This window comes from Xenopus laevis, chromosome 6S (genome assembly GCF_017654675.1).
Source record: "Xenopus laevis strain J_2021 chromosome 6S, Xenopus_laevis_v10.1, whole genome shotgun sequence".
Classification (NCBI taxonomy): domain Eukaryota; kingdom Metazoa; phylum Chordata; class Amphibia; order Anura; family Pipidae; genus Xenopus; species Xenopus laevis.
The window spans coordinates 22,148,794-22,165,808 of NC_054382.1; the positions used below are offsets into that span (position 1 = coordinate 22,148,794).

The 17,015-nt window shown below is 38.6% G+C and overlaps 1 protein-coding gene across 3 annotated transcripts in view; it reads right to left on the reverse strand.

The window, feature by feature from the left end:
• Positions 1–17,015, reverse strand: part of LOC108719879 (disintegrin and metalloproteinase domain-containing protein 22-like) — a 134,360-nt gene that overhangs the window by 55,940 nt on the left and 61,405 nt on the right. For all 3 annotated transcript variants that reach the window (XM_018269138.2, XM_018269139.2, XM_041567444.1), the window contains exon 5: positions 1,946–2,028. In XM_018269138.2, the coding sequence (XP_018124627.1) occupies positions 1,946–2,028 (83 nt within the window). The remainder of the gene's footprint in view (positions 1–1,945; positions 2,029–17,015) is intronic.

Sequence of the window (17,015 nt, forward strand, 5' to 3'; positions counted from 1 at the left end):
GTTGGGTTAGGGGGTGGTACAGGTATGGGACCTGTTATCCAGAATGCTTGGGACCTGGGGGTATATTTATCAAAGAGTGAAGTTAAATACCACCACAGTCCGCTAGAGTGAATTACCGCCTCTCTCCATTCATTTCTATGGTATTTTTAAAGGCGTATTTTTAAAGGCGTATTTATCAAAGGCGTATTTTATGAAAGTCAAAGTTCACCCTTTGATAAATACGCCTTTAAAAATTTCATAGAAATGAATGGAGAGAGGCGATATTTCACTCTAGCGGACTGTGGTGATCTCTAACTTCACTCTTTGATAAATATACCCCCTGGTGTTTTCTGGATAAGGGATCTTTACAAACTTTTAGTCTGCTAAAACTTTAAATAAACCCAATTAAACTGTTTTTCATCCAACAAGGCTCAATTATATCTTAGATGGGATCAAGCACAAGGTACAGTTTAATTATTCCAAACAAAAGGGAGATCATTTTTAAAAATTTGATTTATTTAAAAGTCAACGGAAGGTGGCCTTCCAAACAGAGCTTTCTGGATAACGGATACCATTCCTCTAGCTGTTTCATAAGCAGCACCAAATACTAACCCCTGCCTGCCTGACCAATAACTAGGTTTTGCCTTTCTGGTGCCTGCCTTAAAAAGCCTGAGAGAATTTATAAAGTAGACGTCAATACAATATCCTAATTAGTGGCCAGATCTGTAAGCAAAACAATACCAAAGCTAATGTTTTAATGTCATTTTTATTGTAATGTTAACCTAATTGTCATAATTGCAACTGAAATAACAGTGCCAAGAATCTCTATAGAATTCAGTGGGTGCCCACACTGTTCCTTTCCCCAACAGTTATACCACCATGTGGGGGAAAATATCTTCCCCCTAAATGCCAATGTCCAGTTTTATTACTCCACCTATGGAAGAATAAAACATACAGGTGTATAGACCCACATAGGCCAACATTAGTTTTATAAACACGGTCAATTTCTTACTGCAGAATAACCAGGAGATGGCAGCAGCCCTCTAAACTGTAGGTAGAAAATAAGAATCCTACACATCCCACCAGTTATATGAGATGATATAATATTTTCCCTTGATAATATGATTACTATTTTTCATACCTGGATTAATTTTAGCAAAACCAAAAAAAACTAATTATTGATCAGAAAAAAAAGTTGGGCAGGAATTATCAGAATAGTTACAGCTACAGTATGTAATACAGTATTAACAAGTACAGGTATGGGATCCGTTATCCGGAAACCCGTTATCCAGAAAGCTCCGAATTACGGAACGGCCTTTTCATAGACTCCATTATAATCTAATATTTCACATTTTTAAAATGATTTCCCTTTTCTCTGTAATAATAAAACAGTAGCTTGTACTTGATCCCAACTAAGATATAATGAATCCTTATTGGAAACAAAATCAGCCTGTTCCGTTTATTTAATGTTTACATGATTTTCTGGTAGACTATAATAGGTCAAGAAAGTGATGAATTTCAGTCCAACGCAGTGGGTTGCTGCAAAATCAGTGCTTTAGTCAACAGTGTTGAATAAAGCACTGATTTTGCAGCAACCCACTGCGCTGGACTGAAATTCATCACTTTCTTGTTCTATTTGATATTGGCTTCATTGGACGGAGGCTTAGTGATTGAACAGTCTGGTTGAATCCACTCTATTTAAAGATCCAAATTACAGAAAGATCTGTGATCCAGAAAACCCCAGGTCTCAAGCATTCTGGATAACAGGTCCAGAGCATCAACATATTTTGCAGTGCTGACAGCTATATAATACATAGCAATGTGGGCTAAATGGTTTGGCTGGTGACCACCCTCACGTGCCAGTGGGGCTATTCGCAGACAGAACTGCCACCCTCTGGACTGCCCTCTCCATGCAGCTTTTCTGAAACAAAAGTCACAATTGACAGTAGAAGAGAATGAGACTTACTGAAGTCCATGGCAGGTTGAAAGAGCCACAAAAGATCTGGGTTTTCCTCTTATTTGGCCTTGGTAATAACAATGTTCTCCGCCCTAAAGAAACAAACACAAAGATATTATACAGTGATAAATAAACTGCTACAATTCCACCAGGACATTATCATCATCATTAACAAGGACAACTACAGTGAAACCTTAATTTTAAGTCCTCTGTTTTTAAGTTTTCCCTCATTTTACATTTTTATTTGTGGTCCCCACCAATTTATAATGCATTTCAATCGGTGCATGTCCCTGATTTTAGGTAATGTTTTCCTGGATTTTACATCAAAATTTTGTCCTGATGTTCCCAAAAACAGTTTTTTCCCTCTATGAATGTTATTACTTGGTGTTCACAAACCCACTTTTAAACCCCTTTCAGCAACATCTATTTTAAGTTGACATCTTAAAATATGGGGACATACCTAAAGAACAAAGGTTTTGCACCACTAAGTTCATCTGAGCTGTAGAACTGCTGACTCCACTCATTACAATGGCTAAGCCTCTAGGATATTGGACATGGTTAACTAAAAAATGATTAATGAAGCTCAAAAGTTTTAGTTCTTCTGTTAAAATTTAAGGACACTTTTTTGTTTATTCCTGTCACTGCGTTTCCACTTGAGGCCAAAATTGCTCTTTCCTGACCCAGTTTTATCTTGCATCTACGTAAGGGAAAACATAAAGCTCAAAGTTACTTGAGTAGCTTTGTTTCTATCAGAGCTCCAACGGGCACAGAACCTTACATGGGAAAGGGAACTGTTTGCTTCCAAAACATCGGCACTTGTATTCAGTGCTTTCAATAGTGTTTCAGACATGCGATTTACATGCTATTTACTTCACTATATTGTTCCTCTACATGCGACTCATGTTTTGTTTTGAATCCTATATACTTATTAAGGTACTTGAAGCATTTCATTGCCACTATTTTGAATGGTATTCAGAATATCCCAATGTTCCTTCAATGACAAAGAACATTGGGATATTCTGAAAAATAACTTTTCCAAAGTGCTAAAAGTAGTGGTCCTGGGCACCCTGGGGGAGACTGGTGCATTGGACTCAGGCTAAAGCCCAATTAGGATGATAATGAGCATTTGCTCCCCTACATACACTTGAAATCCCAACTTGAAGGTCAGTCACAGGGGCATTCGGGAGTATATGTATTTACTGCCCTAGATATTCTAGAAACTATCTGGTAAATTTTGCAGCCCTCCCGGGTGCAGCAGCCATTGCGTCCAGGGTGCCGAACTCTGGCAAATTTTCGCAAGCATTACTTCGGCAATCAAAGCGAAGATGCGCTAGCGTTCATTTATGCCGAGCGCAACTTCGTTAGAGGTCTTCTGAAGAATATTGGGCTCATAGATTATTGTGGAGTCCTAAACACAGATATTCTCTCACAGAAACAGGCCTGATATTCCAATCTCACAAGGATAGTTGAAAGATAACTAGAGACAGACAAAAAGTTCCTAAAGATTATGGTCTGTTGTAATATATATCTTGGAAAACAGATGTAACAATAAGGTAGATTTGTTTTTAAGAGCATGGCTGGCACTTAATGGCCTGGGAACCTACATTTGGATGGTATCTCAGATACCTAGGGTCAAAGAGGTCAAACTGTTAAAACAAGTATAAGCTGGTAAAAAGGATGTAGTATTACCTTTTGTTAAGGGAAAGATTATGTTTATGCATACATCTATCTCTGATTTTTACTATGTATTTGTTATGTATTTTATATGTTAATGTTAATTAATCCACTAATGTTAGTTAGTTAATAGATATGTGTTATTTCCATAATAATTTTAAGTTTTGAATATTTAAAGAGGCATGCAAGATAGGGAAAAACAGACTTTGTGAAATAAGAGATACAACAGTGCCATCTTTTGGTGATTACACTAAAGGACTTTGGATTTAAAGACTCTTTTCTCATTGGTTCCAAAGTACATCAAAGGAATTCCTCAGTCAAAGTTGGACTGCTCTAAAAGTACAATGTATCTTGCATCTTGATTTCTAACACCATCAAGAAGAAATGAAACATCTAGAGCTCGAATATAAACTGAGAGAGGAAAATATCCATTAGAGGAACAGGAAAGGTATTGGAACACTACTACTGGAGACAATACTTTGTACTCTCTAGCATCATCTAAGAACTTTGTCAGGTCTATTACATTCTGTCTTGCATAGCTTGAATAAATGCTATAGAAACAAGGTTTGTGCTACTGCCACATCATAGTAAATAACTATGGTACCACTCAATAAATAAGTATTAGATCAAAAATACAAAATAAAGTAAAGAATAAAGGAGAAAACACTCACAGTTCACCTCAGTCCCAAGGTGCAAAATCAAAATTACTGTGTCCAAAAGGGATGTGAGGGTCTCCAAAAATAAGAAAACAAATGTAAAAAGTAGAAAAATTTATTAGGACATGAAACCTAACGTGTTTCGTGCCTATTGGGGCACTTACTCATAGGCTAGTGAGTAAGTGCCCCAACAGGCACGAAACGCGTTAGGTTTCATGTCCTAATAAATTTTTCTACTTTTTACATTTGTTTTCTTATTTTTGGAGACCCTCACATCCCTTTTGGACACAGTAATTTTAGCTTGAATAAATCCTTCCTTTGCTAAGCCTAAATTGGACTGGATTTTTGTTAGAGGTTTCAATTTCTAACATCTTCGCTCAGGCTAGTTTGCATACGCGGGAAATTTAAAGTGGAGTGGACGTATATTTTGCAGCAAATACATTACACTACACAAGTCCAGGGAACCTTAATAAAAAAATTAGAGTTGTTATAATGCCCTACATATGAGCCCATGTTCCATATGTTAGAAAATGTATGGGGGAACCCAGTTTACCCCAAAAAAAATTTTAAAGACTTTTGCAGGCTATCACTCTGAAAAAAGGATTTTTTGGGACTTACAAACTTTTTTCACTAAAAATATGATGTAAGTAACAGAAGATTGAGGAAGATCTATGCACTCCAGTGCACTTTGCCTGGTCTGAGCTAGAGAAGGCAAATTTGGCGAAAAAGGTAACGTTCAGTAAAATTTGCATCTTAGTGAATTTGCAGAGTAACGTCCATTCGCCATAGTGAAAATTCGTCTGCCGATAGAGTGTGAATGACTGGTACCGTCTGTTTCTTTCACTAGCGAAGTTACACCTGCGCCCGTTAGTAAATCAGCGAAGTGCCTGAAAGCGGTAACGCTGGCGAATTGTTGCCAGCAGTAGTCAGCCCTTTAGTAAATGGCTCAATGGCTGATACTTTCCTTTATCTGTACTCATTGTATCAGATTAGGGGGCCCTGAACAAAGGCTTGAACTTCAAGGTTGATCTAAAATTAGTTTTTTTAATTGAGATTTTGTTACCTTCATATCATGCAGGTAGTTATTAGTTCAACAAATCAGCAGTTGAACTATTTTCTAAAAATTAAAATAATCTTATAATCTTTTCCATCCATTAATCCAGAGAGTCATTAAATATTTATTTGCTTTTTACATTAATATTTATGGTAAAATCAATATTTACTGTAAGGGCAGAGGATGTTGAAGCTCCCATTTTTTAACTATTACAATATTTATGTTGTGCATATTACCTACAGTACATGGACTGACAGATAAGCAAATCCACTGGACAAGCACACATAAATAAAAAGTAATAGGGCCACAGATGCTATGGGGGTTATTTACTAAACTCCGAATGCAAAAATCACGAAAAAATCGTGATTGTTTTTTTTATAAAATTGGACTTTTAAAAAAAATCACGAATTTTTCTGAATTTATTAAACCCGAGGATGGGAATAGTCAGAATCTGACATCTCAGACCTGTCGAGGTTGCATATAAGTCAATGGGAGAAGTCCCAATGATTTTTTGATGTGCGCTGAGTTTTTGGCAATACCCACAAAGTTTTCAGGTGAAAAATTCGAAAACATGGTGAAAATCGGATGAAAAATCTGAAAAAATTGGGAAAATCTGATTTTTCACGATTTTTTTTGGATTTTTTTCCTGCAAACAAAACTTCTGGAAAGTGTATTAATAAATAAGCCCAAAAAACCTGTGCGGGTTTGGTCAGAGTTTTTTTCAGAAAATATTGACATAAATTCAGACTTTGATAAATAACCCCCTATGGGGCAAATTCACTAAGCGCCGAAGCGCCTAACGCTAGCGTCAATTCGCTAGCGTTGGTCATTTTCGTTACTTCGCCGTATATTCGCTAGTGTTACTTCGCACTCTTACGCCTGGTGAATTTGCACAACGGACGTAACTACGCAAATTACGACTTCCTTCACCACCTCAGACCAGGCGAAGCGCAATAGAGTAGATAGGGATTTCTTCAAAAAAAGTTAAAAAATTTTCTAAGTCCCAAAAAACGCTGGCGTTTTTTCTATATTATGGGTGATAGGCTGAAAAAGATCGAAAAATTTTTTGGGGCTCCCCTCCTTCCCCCCTACATTTCCTAACTCATGGCAACTTAACTATACAGTGGGCACATGTGTAGGGCAAAAAAAAAAAATTATTTGATGTTTTGAAGGTTTCCCAGGCATTTGTAGTAATTGTACGTATTCCTCCATTGAAATTTGAATTTGGCGCAGAATGCAAATTAACCATCGCTAGCGTAACTTCGCTTCGCTTAGCGAATCAACGCTAGCGCAACTTCGCAACCTTACGCTACCCCTGAGCGCAACTTCGGATTTTAGTGAATTTGCAGAGTGCTGGCGAAACTACGCCTGGCGAAGTGCGGCGAAGTTACGCCTGGCGCAACTACGAATCTTAGTGAATTTGCCCCTAAGAGTTTTAGCAGCCATGTCCCTGTGAACAGCATCAATCATGTCTTTCAAGATCATTATTTCTAGCCAGATGGTCTGCTTGCTTTTGTCATGTATTTACGTGGGAAAGTTGATATTTTAAATTGTCAAAAAATGTTGTTTAAGCTCACAATTGTACTTCCAGCTCTCCAGTTTGCAATTTTAAGCAATCTGGTTGCTAGGGTCCAAATTGCCCTAGGAACAATTCACTAATTTTAATAAGAGATTGGTATATTAATAGGAGAGGCCTGAATAGAAAGATGAGTAATAAAAGTAGCAATAACAATACATTTGTAGCTTTACACAGAATTTGCTTTTCAGATGGGGTCAGTTTCAGTGTGCATGTCCCTCAAAAGCCACTCTCTTCTGGCATACCAAGATTTGGGATACTGATGTTTATAACTTAAAATGTCTTTATCTTTGATTACAGAAGTTGTTTAATGAAAGCCTTTATTCTCATAATATAGACCACAGCCAACAATGTTTCAGGTCTTCATTAAAGGGGACCCAAAATAAATATTCAAAATCCTATTTTATCACATTATTCAAACGAAATGACTTTAATTACACTATATAATTTATTTGAATCTTGTTTCCTTCAGTCTTGGAACTCTTAATTATAGCAAGCAGGCAGTAGACATTTTGTGGACACTGTTATTAAGACAAGCCTTGTATCATCTAAAAATCTTGTTTCTGCACCAGAATTGGGGACCCGATGCCCATCCCCATGCCCTGGCTACACAATTAAACAGTGAAGCGAACTGGGGAATGTGTGGAGAGCAGTTACAGCTAGGAAGTGCTGAATGGAAAGTGAAAGTAATTGTCTGCCCCGCCTCCAAGGCATAGAGGAGGGGCAGACAATATTTGATTGACAACTGAGATTTTTAAATGAGCTTACAACAGCTATGAATGCTTTAATAAAAAATAGAAATTGGATTTCATGTTTATTTTTAAAAGGACTGGTCCACTTTAAGCTTAATTAAGCTTAATTAATTCATAGCAGTTCAGTGTAGACCTGTAATGTTGCTTTCCATAGTCTGTGCTAGCAGAATAAACTGTTTTTAAATTATAAAATTGTATGGAGTCCTGTCCAGTATCCCGTATCCATAGCTGCAAGTTCAAATGAAACATCCTCTTTCTGTAGTACATCACCTAGATAATAATTCTGCTAAATGGAAAAAAAATAAGCTAAAGTGGCTATAGATGAATTTCACTGTCATGAATGAGACAACAATGGACAGGATACAGCAACTAAAGGCAAGATTCGATTACTTACTAATTTAGCAGAAATGCACTCAGATCCTGGCAAAGCTCCAGGTCTGGTTCCCACTAGCCATACCTTGGCTCCCTAAACTGCTGCTTATATAGTGATTTCATGCAGTTATATCCATGTACAATGTACTCATGTGGATGGATATAATGCTATGCTTTTTCTATAATTTTAAAGGTTACAAGTACTGTCTCCTCACCGAACAAAACTTCACAGTGTCATTATTATTGTTTTTTTGTATAGAGTATTCTATATTCTTGAAAGCTACATGCATGTTTGTTGAACAAATATCTCTTTCATGCTGTAAAATCCTTTCCTAATGCTTACTGGGTGAAAAAATCATTCCTAGGGCTGAGTAGTAAAGTCAACTTTTGAGGGGCAGATTGGAGAGGCAACATGGTGAGCAGGGTTTGTGACAGCACCAGTTCCACTGGAACTCAGGGAGCTTTACTGGCACAAAATAATAGTTTTTTTCTTCTAAGAAAAAACTCTAAAGTGATACGGCTAAATAGGTGAGCAAACATGTAGGTGTTAAGGGAGTTGGGTGAATAAAGTTGCTAGGAACAACACAAAAGTGATCTTTGGATATATTGGTTTTTGAGGATGACAAGGAAATAGGCATTATGGACTTTCCCTCATGTCTTCTCTGTCAAACTCTTCTCCCCATAACTCATCATCAGTGTCCCCTCCCTATTTATCTCCTGCCCCTTGCAACTTTTCCAACCCATTTTCCTCATATATATACTATGTCTGCTCTCTCTTCTTTTGCTCACTGCATCTCTCCCCTGATGTTTGCTTAGTATAACCCCCAGGGCCCAATTGCCCCTGAGTCGACTACCCTACTTTACAGTCTTCTTATTTGGTTCCTCCAAAGGGAGGTTCATTTATGCTCTACAGCTCTGCACTTCTTCACCCTGACACTAAGGATTAGCACATTTATTAAAGATTGAATTTGTCTGGACGGTCTTTATGTCTCAAAAAATCCAAAAAGTTACAGGAAAAATTACAGGATTTATTATGCGACAAAACTGCATCAAATCCGAAAATAACCCAGCTAAAACCTGTCAAAGTCATGCAAACCTTTAACACCTGCTCTGGAGCTTTGTTAAATAATGGTTTTGATTGAGAAATTTTATAAAACACACTGCGAACGTTCGTAAAAGCAATTTGGTCACACTGAAAGTCGCAAAGAAGTCTTTGAGGTCTTTAATCAGTCAAAAATGGAGCAAACCTGATCGCTAACATGCAAAGGTGTTTGCGAACTTTTTTTGCGCTAACAAAACATATTACATTCTCTCATATAAGCTTTATTTCATAATCAGAAAGGTAAGGTGAAACAAGATCAAAAGTGAAGAGAGATACACAATCATGGCTTGTCCAAAGCGTTCGTTTTCTAAAGTGTCAGTTTTGCAAAGATCAGTATGCGTCAGGCTCAACCACGCGAGTGGAGCATAGCCCAGAGATATCAAAAAGCATTTAAAGTAAAATAAGATCAGTCTTATGAGAATGTAGGCATACAAAGATCTAGAGAGATAAAGAAGACTTCTGTTTACGCATACATTCTCTGATAAGACTGATTTTATATCTGTAAATACATTTTTAAAAAAATTTTTTTTCAAAAGACCAGTGTGTAATGTTTGTCCTATCATCTATCTGTCTATCTATCATCTATCCAGCCCAACGTGAAAGTCACAGTGCGCATCCCACTACTGAAAGAATGGATAAAGCTTGATAGTTTATACTAGAATCATCAGTAGGGATGGGCGAGTTTTTCCGCCTTGTTTCGCCGTGGAAATGACGCCCATAGACTTGTATGTCGTTGCGTGTCAGTTTATAAATATTCGCCATTGACTTTAATGGGCGATGGCAAAATTTCTACGGCGGCAATTTTTTTTGTGAAACGAAACGGGTCAAATTCACCCAAATCATCAGTCCAAAATCCTCTTCCCTTCTGTGGCAAACTGATTCTAATAAAGTTTGGTATATCTTCCTATGGATCATGTGGAAGCGAGGAAGGAACTCAGTATAGGGTTAAACCTGAGGGACACTTTTTATTCCACTTTTACCTATATGTTGCTATGGGGCTAATAAACAAAAAGGCTACCAGGTCTTGTAACCCATAGCGACTGATCAGCAGATAAAGTCAGCTGTTTATAAGAATGCATTGATTGGTGAGGGTAACTAGACCTGGTGCAAATTATGCAGCATTTATTGCATTCCTCTGTCTTTCTAAGATAAAACAACACACTGCCATTATAAAACTGTAATGTTTGCCAGTAGTAGCTGATCTAGTATTTCCTTCACATGGTTGAGCCCCTTGTGTGGACATACACTGAATGTATGATGAGCAAGTAAGGCCTTGGTATAAAATCCTGATTTAGGGGGTTATTTATTAAAGTCGGAATGCCAACTAATCGAAAAATTTGGGTTTCTTTTGTAATGAAAAAAAAAAATAGAATTTTTCCTAGAATATTACAACTAAAGGATGGAAAAATCCAAAAATCCAGCATCTCAGACCTGCCGAGGTTGTATATAAGTCCATAGGAGAAGTCCCTAAGAAATCCTGATCTGCATTGGGTTTCGTGCAATGATCCAAAGATTTTGTGGTTTTCTGGCAAAAGTCCGTAAAAAATCTTTGGCAGTATATCCGAACAATTCATACAATCCGATGTTTTTACAATTTTTTTTTTACTTTTTTTCCGCAGAAGAAATTTTCAGAAAAATGTATTAAAAAAACAGTGCAGAATTGGTCGGAGTATATTTCAGAAAATGAGATCATTTTGGATTTTGATAAATAACCCCTAAATGTTAATTTTCCCTTATATAACTATGGTGTTGCCTACTAAGTTTTTTCATATATTCACTGAGTAACCGGAGAGACTAAAGTTGTTATTGTTCATTAATAATATCTTAACACCACCAAAGGCATTAAGAATAAATGGCCAATACATTGAGCAGATACTCTTTCTTCTCTTTAACATAAAACACTCGGCTAATAAGTTCCAGTGCAATGTTGTAGCCAGCAGCCGGCCATAAGGAAAGTGCAGACATTTCTGTTAATTGTACTTCTATACAGTGTATGGTTGTGTTCCAGTAATGCATACCTCCCAACATTTTGTAAATAGAAATAGAGAGACAAAACGATTTGGCAAGTGGCCACACCCCCTATTTACCATGTTCATTTGGCAGGTTATGAAAGTTTGAACACATTTCTGTGGTTTTTATGTGTTATTACAGTTTTGCTAATGAAGGTGAATTGCAATTTAAGCAGCAAGTCACAGTTTCCCCAAGAGACTTGCTTAGCTTAAATAGTTACAATTGTTCTTTGCTTATCTTAAATTAAGCAAATGTATCTAAGTGCACCTGCCACCTATTCTGGGCTCTCTGCCAAAAGCTAATTAGGTTAGAAACTTTGTATCTTTTTTCTGGCTGTTCAGTGCAGGAGATCAAAGAGAAAGTCGGGACATTTCAGTAACAATCCGGGACTGCAGGTTGAGCTGTCAAAATCGGGACTGCCCCAAGATAAATGGGACAGTTGGGAGGTATGGTAATCAGTCTCAGTATTGCCCTTATCTTTCCCTTTATCTCCTTGCCTTCTTGTCTGTATTATCTTTCCTATGTATCCCCCTGCCTTCCCATAGATCATCTGGCCATTCCCCATTTTCCTAATATTTTCCTATTGCCGAGTATCCAAATGTTACGTCTGTGGGTTTTATCTTGTATACTCGTAGAATTCTTAACTTGGTTGTAAAATTAAATCAACTACAGTGTATTAGGTTTAGTATAAGTTTACTTTGTTGTAGGAAGAAAGATTCTACATCTGTATAGACATATTTCCAGAACACATCTCTCACAGTGACTGCCATCCAATCATTGGACCCCAATCAGATCTTTCACCCCACAAGAATATAAACTGCAGTGTGAAGGAGAAAGTTAACACTCCCACAAGCAGAGGGTAACAGATATGAGTAGACAGATGGGTTGGAAAGAAATATCTGTTGGTCACTGAGAATATAGTTGTTGAGCCAGCGAGGGATGGGAGCTGTAACAATTGTGCACAAGGGGCCAGTGGTTCTCTAGTTACACCCTTATATTCCTTTCCAATACATGTAATACCCCATTGACTGGTTTGGGTGATTTGGATGCCCGGGTTCATCAACAATAGAGGCAACGCAATGCTGTTTCTGGTGCCAGGAAAGGAGTTAATTCCCCCTTAAAGGAGAACTAAACCCTAAAAATGAATATGGCTAAAAATGACATATTTTATATACTAAACTAATTGCACCAGCCTAAAGTTTCAGAAGATGGGGAGCTACTGGGGCATTTTTGGAGACACAGATCTTCACTGCTAAAGGGCTGTGGTTGCCTTGGGCTGGTACAGAAGCCCAAAACATAATGTACAATATTTCTAGCTACTTCTCTAGTGAAGCTTTAGTTCTTCTTTAAACCTACCCTATTTATTAAGCCAACATGACATCATTGCACCCTGTATAGATTTCCAAGGTCCTTTCTTACGCTCCTTTATTCTCTTTATTCCCCCTCTCTCTCTGTATTTGATCGTCAACCCTTTGAGGCCCATTGAAAGTTTCACTACCAGTCAGCTCACGTCCTCTTGCCCAGCGCACAAGGAATTCCACAGCTTGTGAATTAAGACGGGATCTGTACAGCCATTGCCTCATAGGCACAGAATTTCATAAACAATAGCTCAATTTCTAAGAAGAGCCGACTGCTTTACTAGATTGATAAGCATTTAACTGCCAAAATGTCTTTTTTTTTCTTACATAGGAACCCTATTTAATGCTGCTTGAAATATTAACAGAATGGAGGTGTATGACTTATTAGGGCACACATGTATTTTAGACAGTAGACTGGGTTGCTATAGACAACAATATGAGATGCCAAAAACTGCTGGTTACTATTGGAAACATACGATTGTTCTAATCTAAACCCTTTGTCATCTATGAATGCAAGCAATGTGCACTCATTATTATGATTTAACTATATGACTTGGAAACGTTATTTATTTTCAGTATAGTAACTGTCTTTCAAAGAGTGAAAATATAAATCTCCACTGTTTGCCAGACTGAACTCTCAGCTCATTTGTAAAGGGATCACTCAGTGTCAGACTGGGCCCCCCTACCTTATAGAGACCCCCTCTCTGCTCCACCCATGTATGTTATTTTTTCTTGTTACGTCTTGATTTTCTTGATTTGGCCTGTAGGGAAGGTAAGGGTGCAGTGCCCAGGGTGGGGATCAGGTCTGGGTTGGCAGAGCTCATGAGGGCCGGGACCCACGTGTTTTTTCTCTGTTTCCCATCAGTCCAGTCCGATCCTGAGCTCCACAAATTTGCCTCTTAGAATTCTATACAGCTGTGGTCAACTCTAATTTGATTATTTGATGAATAAGCACGCAAATTAAATGTTGCAAACTACAATGTTTTTTACACTGGGCACCCTGCTCCATGTGTAGCACCCATAGGACTCCAAAAAGCATTTGGAAAACAGAAAGACACAACCTCATTTTTTCCATTTATACAGGTATGGGATACATGGAAACCCGTTATCCAGAAAGCTCTGAATTACTGGATGGCCAGCTCCCATAGACTCCATTTTATCCAAATTTTTAAAAATGACTTCTTATTTCTCTGTATTAATAAAATACTTGATCCAAACTAAGATATGATATTTAATTGAAGCAAAACCAGCCTTTTGGGTTTATTTAATGTTTACATGATTTTCCAGTAGACTTAAGGTATGAAGATCCAAATTATATAAACATCTGTTATTCGGAAAACCCCAGATCCTGAGCATTCTGTATAACAGGTCCCATAGCTGTACTGAAAGTGCCAGCATTTGGCACTTGACAAGGGCAGGAACTGGCACTAAATGATCCTCATGGGGCACTGGTACACTGGAATGTTAAACAGTTATTGGTTGCTGTGGGTTACTGGAAGGTGCACATTTGCCCAGTGTTGCTTATCAAAAAAGACCCAAGTTTCCCCAATTTATCACTGCTCATAAAGCATAACAAGGGCAATTTCAAGGGTTTTCAAATATTTTTTGAAAGGTTAAACTAAATTGCCCCATGTTCCATTACCCTAACCATGCAGTTAGTTGCAGCTATTAGAGTTAAATGATGTGCATAATATATGTCGTATTTTTACAGTGGTTCAAATCAGATCACAAAAAAATAAAGGCTGGAACTAAAGACATAGAAAGCTCCATTGACCTTAGCGCCATCTACATTGTGCTTTTAATAGAGCTCTTTTCTATTTCAGGAATTAAGGATTATGCCTATCAAGAATTAATTGCTGGTAGGTGAAATTACTATTTACAAAAGAGATATCAAACACATTGTCTTCCTCAAACCAAATTGCTAAATCTCCTTATGTAAACAGATCTGTGCCAAATTCAGGATGAAATAATACCTAGTATTTGTCGCCAGGAACTAATGAGGCATATGCTTCACACTTGCTCTATTTCTTATGTAAATTACTGTGTTTTCCAAATATAACTGTGATGCAGGGCTGGAGTTAGAGATGAGGGGCCCCTGGCTATGCATTTTGGAACTAGGAAGGAGTGTAAAGCTGGCCCTAAACGTGCAGATTTTATTTGTTGTGCGACGATCTACCATTAAACATTCATATTAAAATAAGTAGTAAAAATAACAAATCAGACAATGTTCTGGCCATTAATTGACAGACAGCAATCGTATGAAAGTTATTTCCCTAGACGTACTCCATGTCAGTACGTTACGGGATAGCCCCTCCTCCCTGCTCCAATTAGAAGGAACCTCCCCAAGCCTTTAAAAGGCCAACCACACCCACCTACCGGCGTCTTTTTTTTTCCTTCTCTTATGCTCTTGGCTTTGTTCTCTGAACAAAGGCCTCAATCATTAGAAGCAAATTTTTGTTTTTCTCTTTTACGCCTTGGAAAGCATTAGGCCTGCCCGGAAGGCGTCCTAGGGACAGGGGTTTTGGTCCATGGGACCTTTTTTCCCCCCAGCACACTACCTCAGACCTGGAGTATTCTGAACTTCAGCTTTTGAATCAGGTAAGGCACTGAGGTGCAATGTTTGCTACTCCTTGTCTGCCTGTATTTCAGTTGCCTTCCTGTATTGCTATCAAGAGCATTGGGTGGCAGGTGCTTGTCCCCCCATTCGTGTGCCCTCCCGACCTGCCCAGAGGGCCTCAGGCGGCACTGGTGTATGTGGCCCCTACACCCCATTTTTACGAATGGGCGAGGGAGGTGGCAGTTAACTTAGGCTAATTAGTTAGGGGCCTGAACCTTACTGCCCCCTGTTACCTTTGTTTTATTTTTGTTTTAATGGGGGCAGGTCATGGCCAACTGCCTCCCTCAACAGACTTTCCTAAGGTGGAGGTAGTTAAAATAATAATAAAAAAATAAAAAATATAAAAAAAGTTTCGGTATAGGCTTCATATTATAGCAAACTTGGGCCTGTGCAGGAAGCACCAACACTAATTATCCAATTTGCCTCAGTATAACCTACGCAGTTGCTTTGGGTTCCCTGCCTATGCAGACACCAGCTGAGTATAATCAACCCCCCACTGAGTGCAGACACCAGCTGAGTATAATCAGGTCCAGCTAAAGCAAGTGGAGATGGCCCCGCCCACTCTCTAACTCAGCAAGCTAGGAAGCTGCAGCCTCAGGTAAGTCCTGCTGTTGTCAGCAAACTTGTGAGGCCTGTTTTCCTGTTAACAATAGTGTCCTGGAATTTGTGACATTAACCCTTTAAGTGCCACAGAACGTAGAATCTACGTTCTGTGGATCAAAGGACCAAAGTGCCACAGATCGTAGATTCTACGTTCTGCAGCACTTCCGGGTTTGCGAGCGGAGGAGCGGCTGTTAGAGCCGCTCGCTCCGCTCCTTCACGATCCCCTGCCCCTAGACAACGAGCAGAGCAGGGGATCGTGTGGCCCCTGGGGCGCGATCGCCCAGGGGCCCCAAAGCAGCAGCAGGGACGCGTTTCCTATGCGTCCTGCTGCTGCCTGCGCCGCACTTCCGCCCAGCTCCGCCCCCACATGGCTGATGATCGTTGGAGCTGGAGATCTGCTGCGTGGGACCCTTTCTGATCGATCTGCAGCATCTACCCCAGGTAAGTGTAACATTTACACACACAAAAACACACAAACACACCAACACACACTTATTACAGTAATATACACTTACATTCACACTTACACACACTCACACATAGATTTTTGGGGATTGGGGGGGTCACACACACTCACAGCACCCATGTACACTTGCACACGCGCACATGCGCAAATAACATGCAATTTACCCGTTGTGCACACGCATATGTACATATATGGCTTTGTGGCTTTTTTTTTTTTTTCCTTATCGCATCGTCTCTTTTTGGGCTAAAAAAAATGTTTTATTGCCGTTCCGAATACCGTATTCGCTAACCGTACTGTGCAATAGCTTTTGTATGTTATTTTGGTGGTTATATTGCAATTTTGGGTATTTTGGTGCATTTTTAGCCATTTTATTGAATTTTTAGCCATTTTATTGCATTTTCAGCTCTGCATTTGTGTTGTTCACTTGTTTCTGCCCGTATAATCGATTTGGCCCAGCTAAAATATTCAAACGGTAATTCTGGTGGCCGATTACACTAGTGTGAAAAAAAAAAGCATTGATTTTTGTGGTTTTATTAGTTTTTGGTGATTTATTTGCATTTCACACTGTTCTGTGTTATTTTGTTTTGCCTATGTAAATTTTATCTACTATATATCCATTTGGGGGTCTCTGTGCGCCACATAGTTTGGTATATCTATGCATATTGGGCATCAAAGTGTTCAGTAGACCCCTGTCATTCATATTTAGGATGTTTTATGCTGATACGTTACGAAATGTGGGGCACATAATGGGGTAAAATTCAAGCTTTGTGACGATTTTCAGAAATTTGATAAAAACCGTTATGTTCAGCATTGCTTTGCAGTTTGGCAGTTTGCTGTAG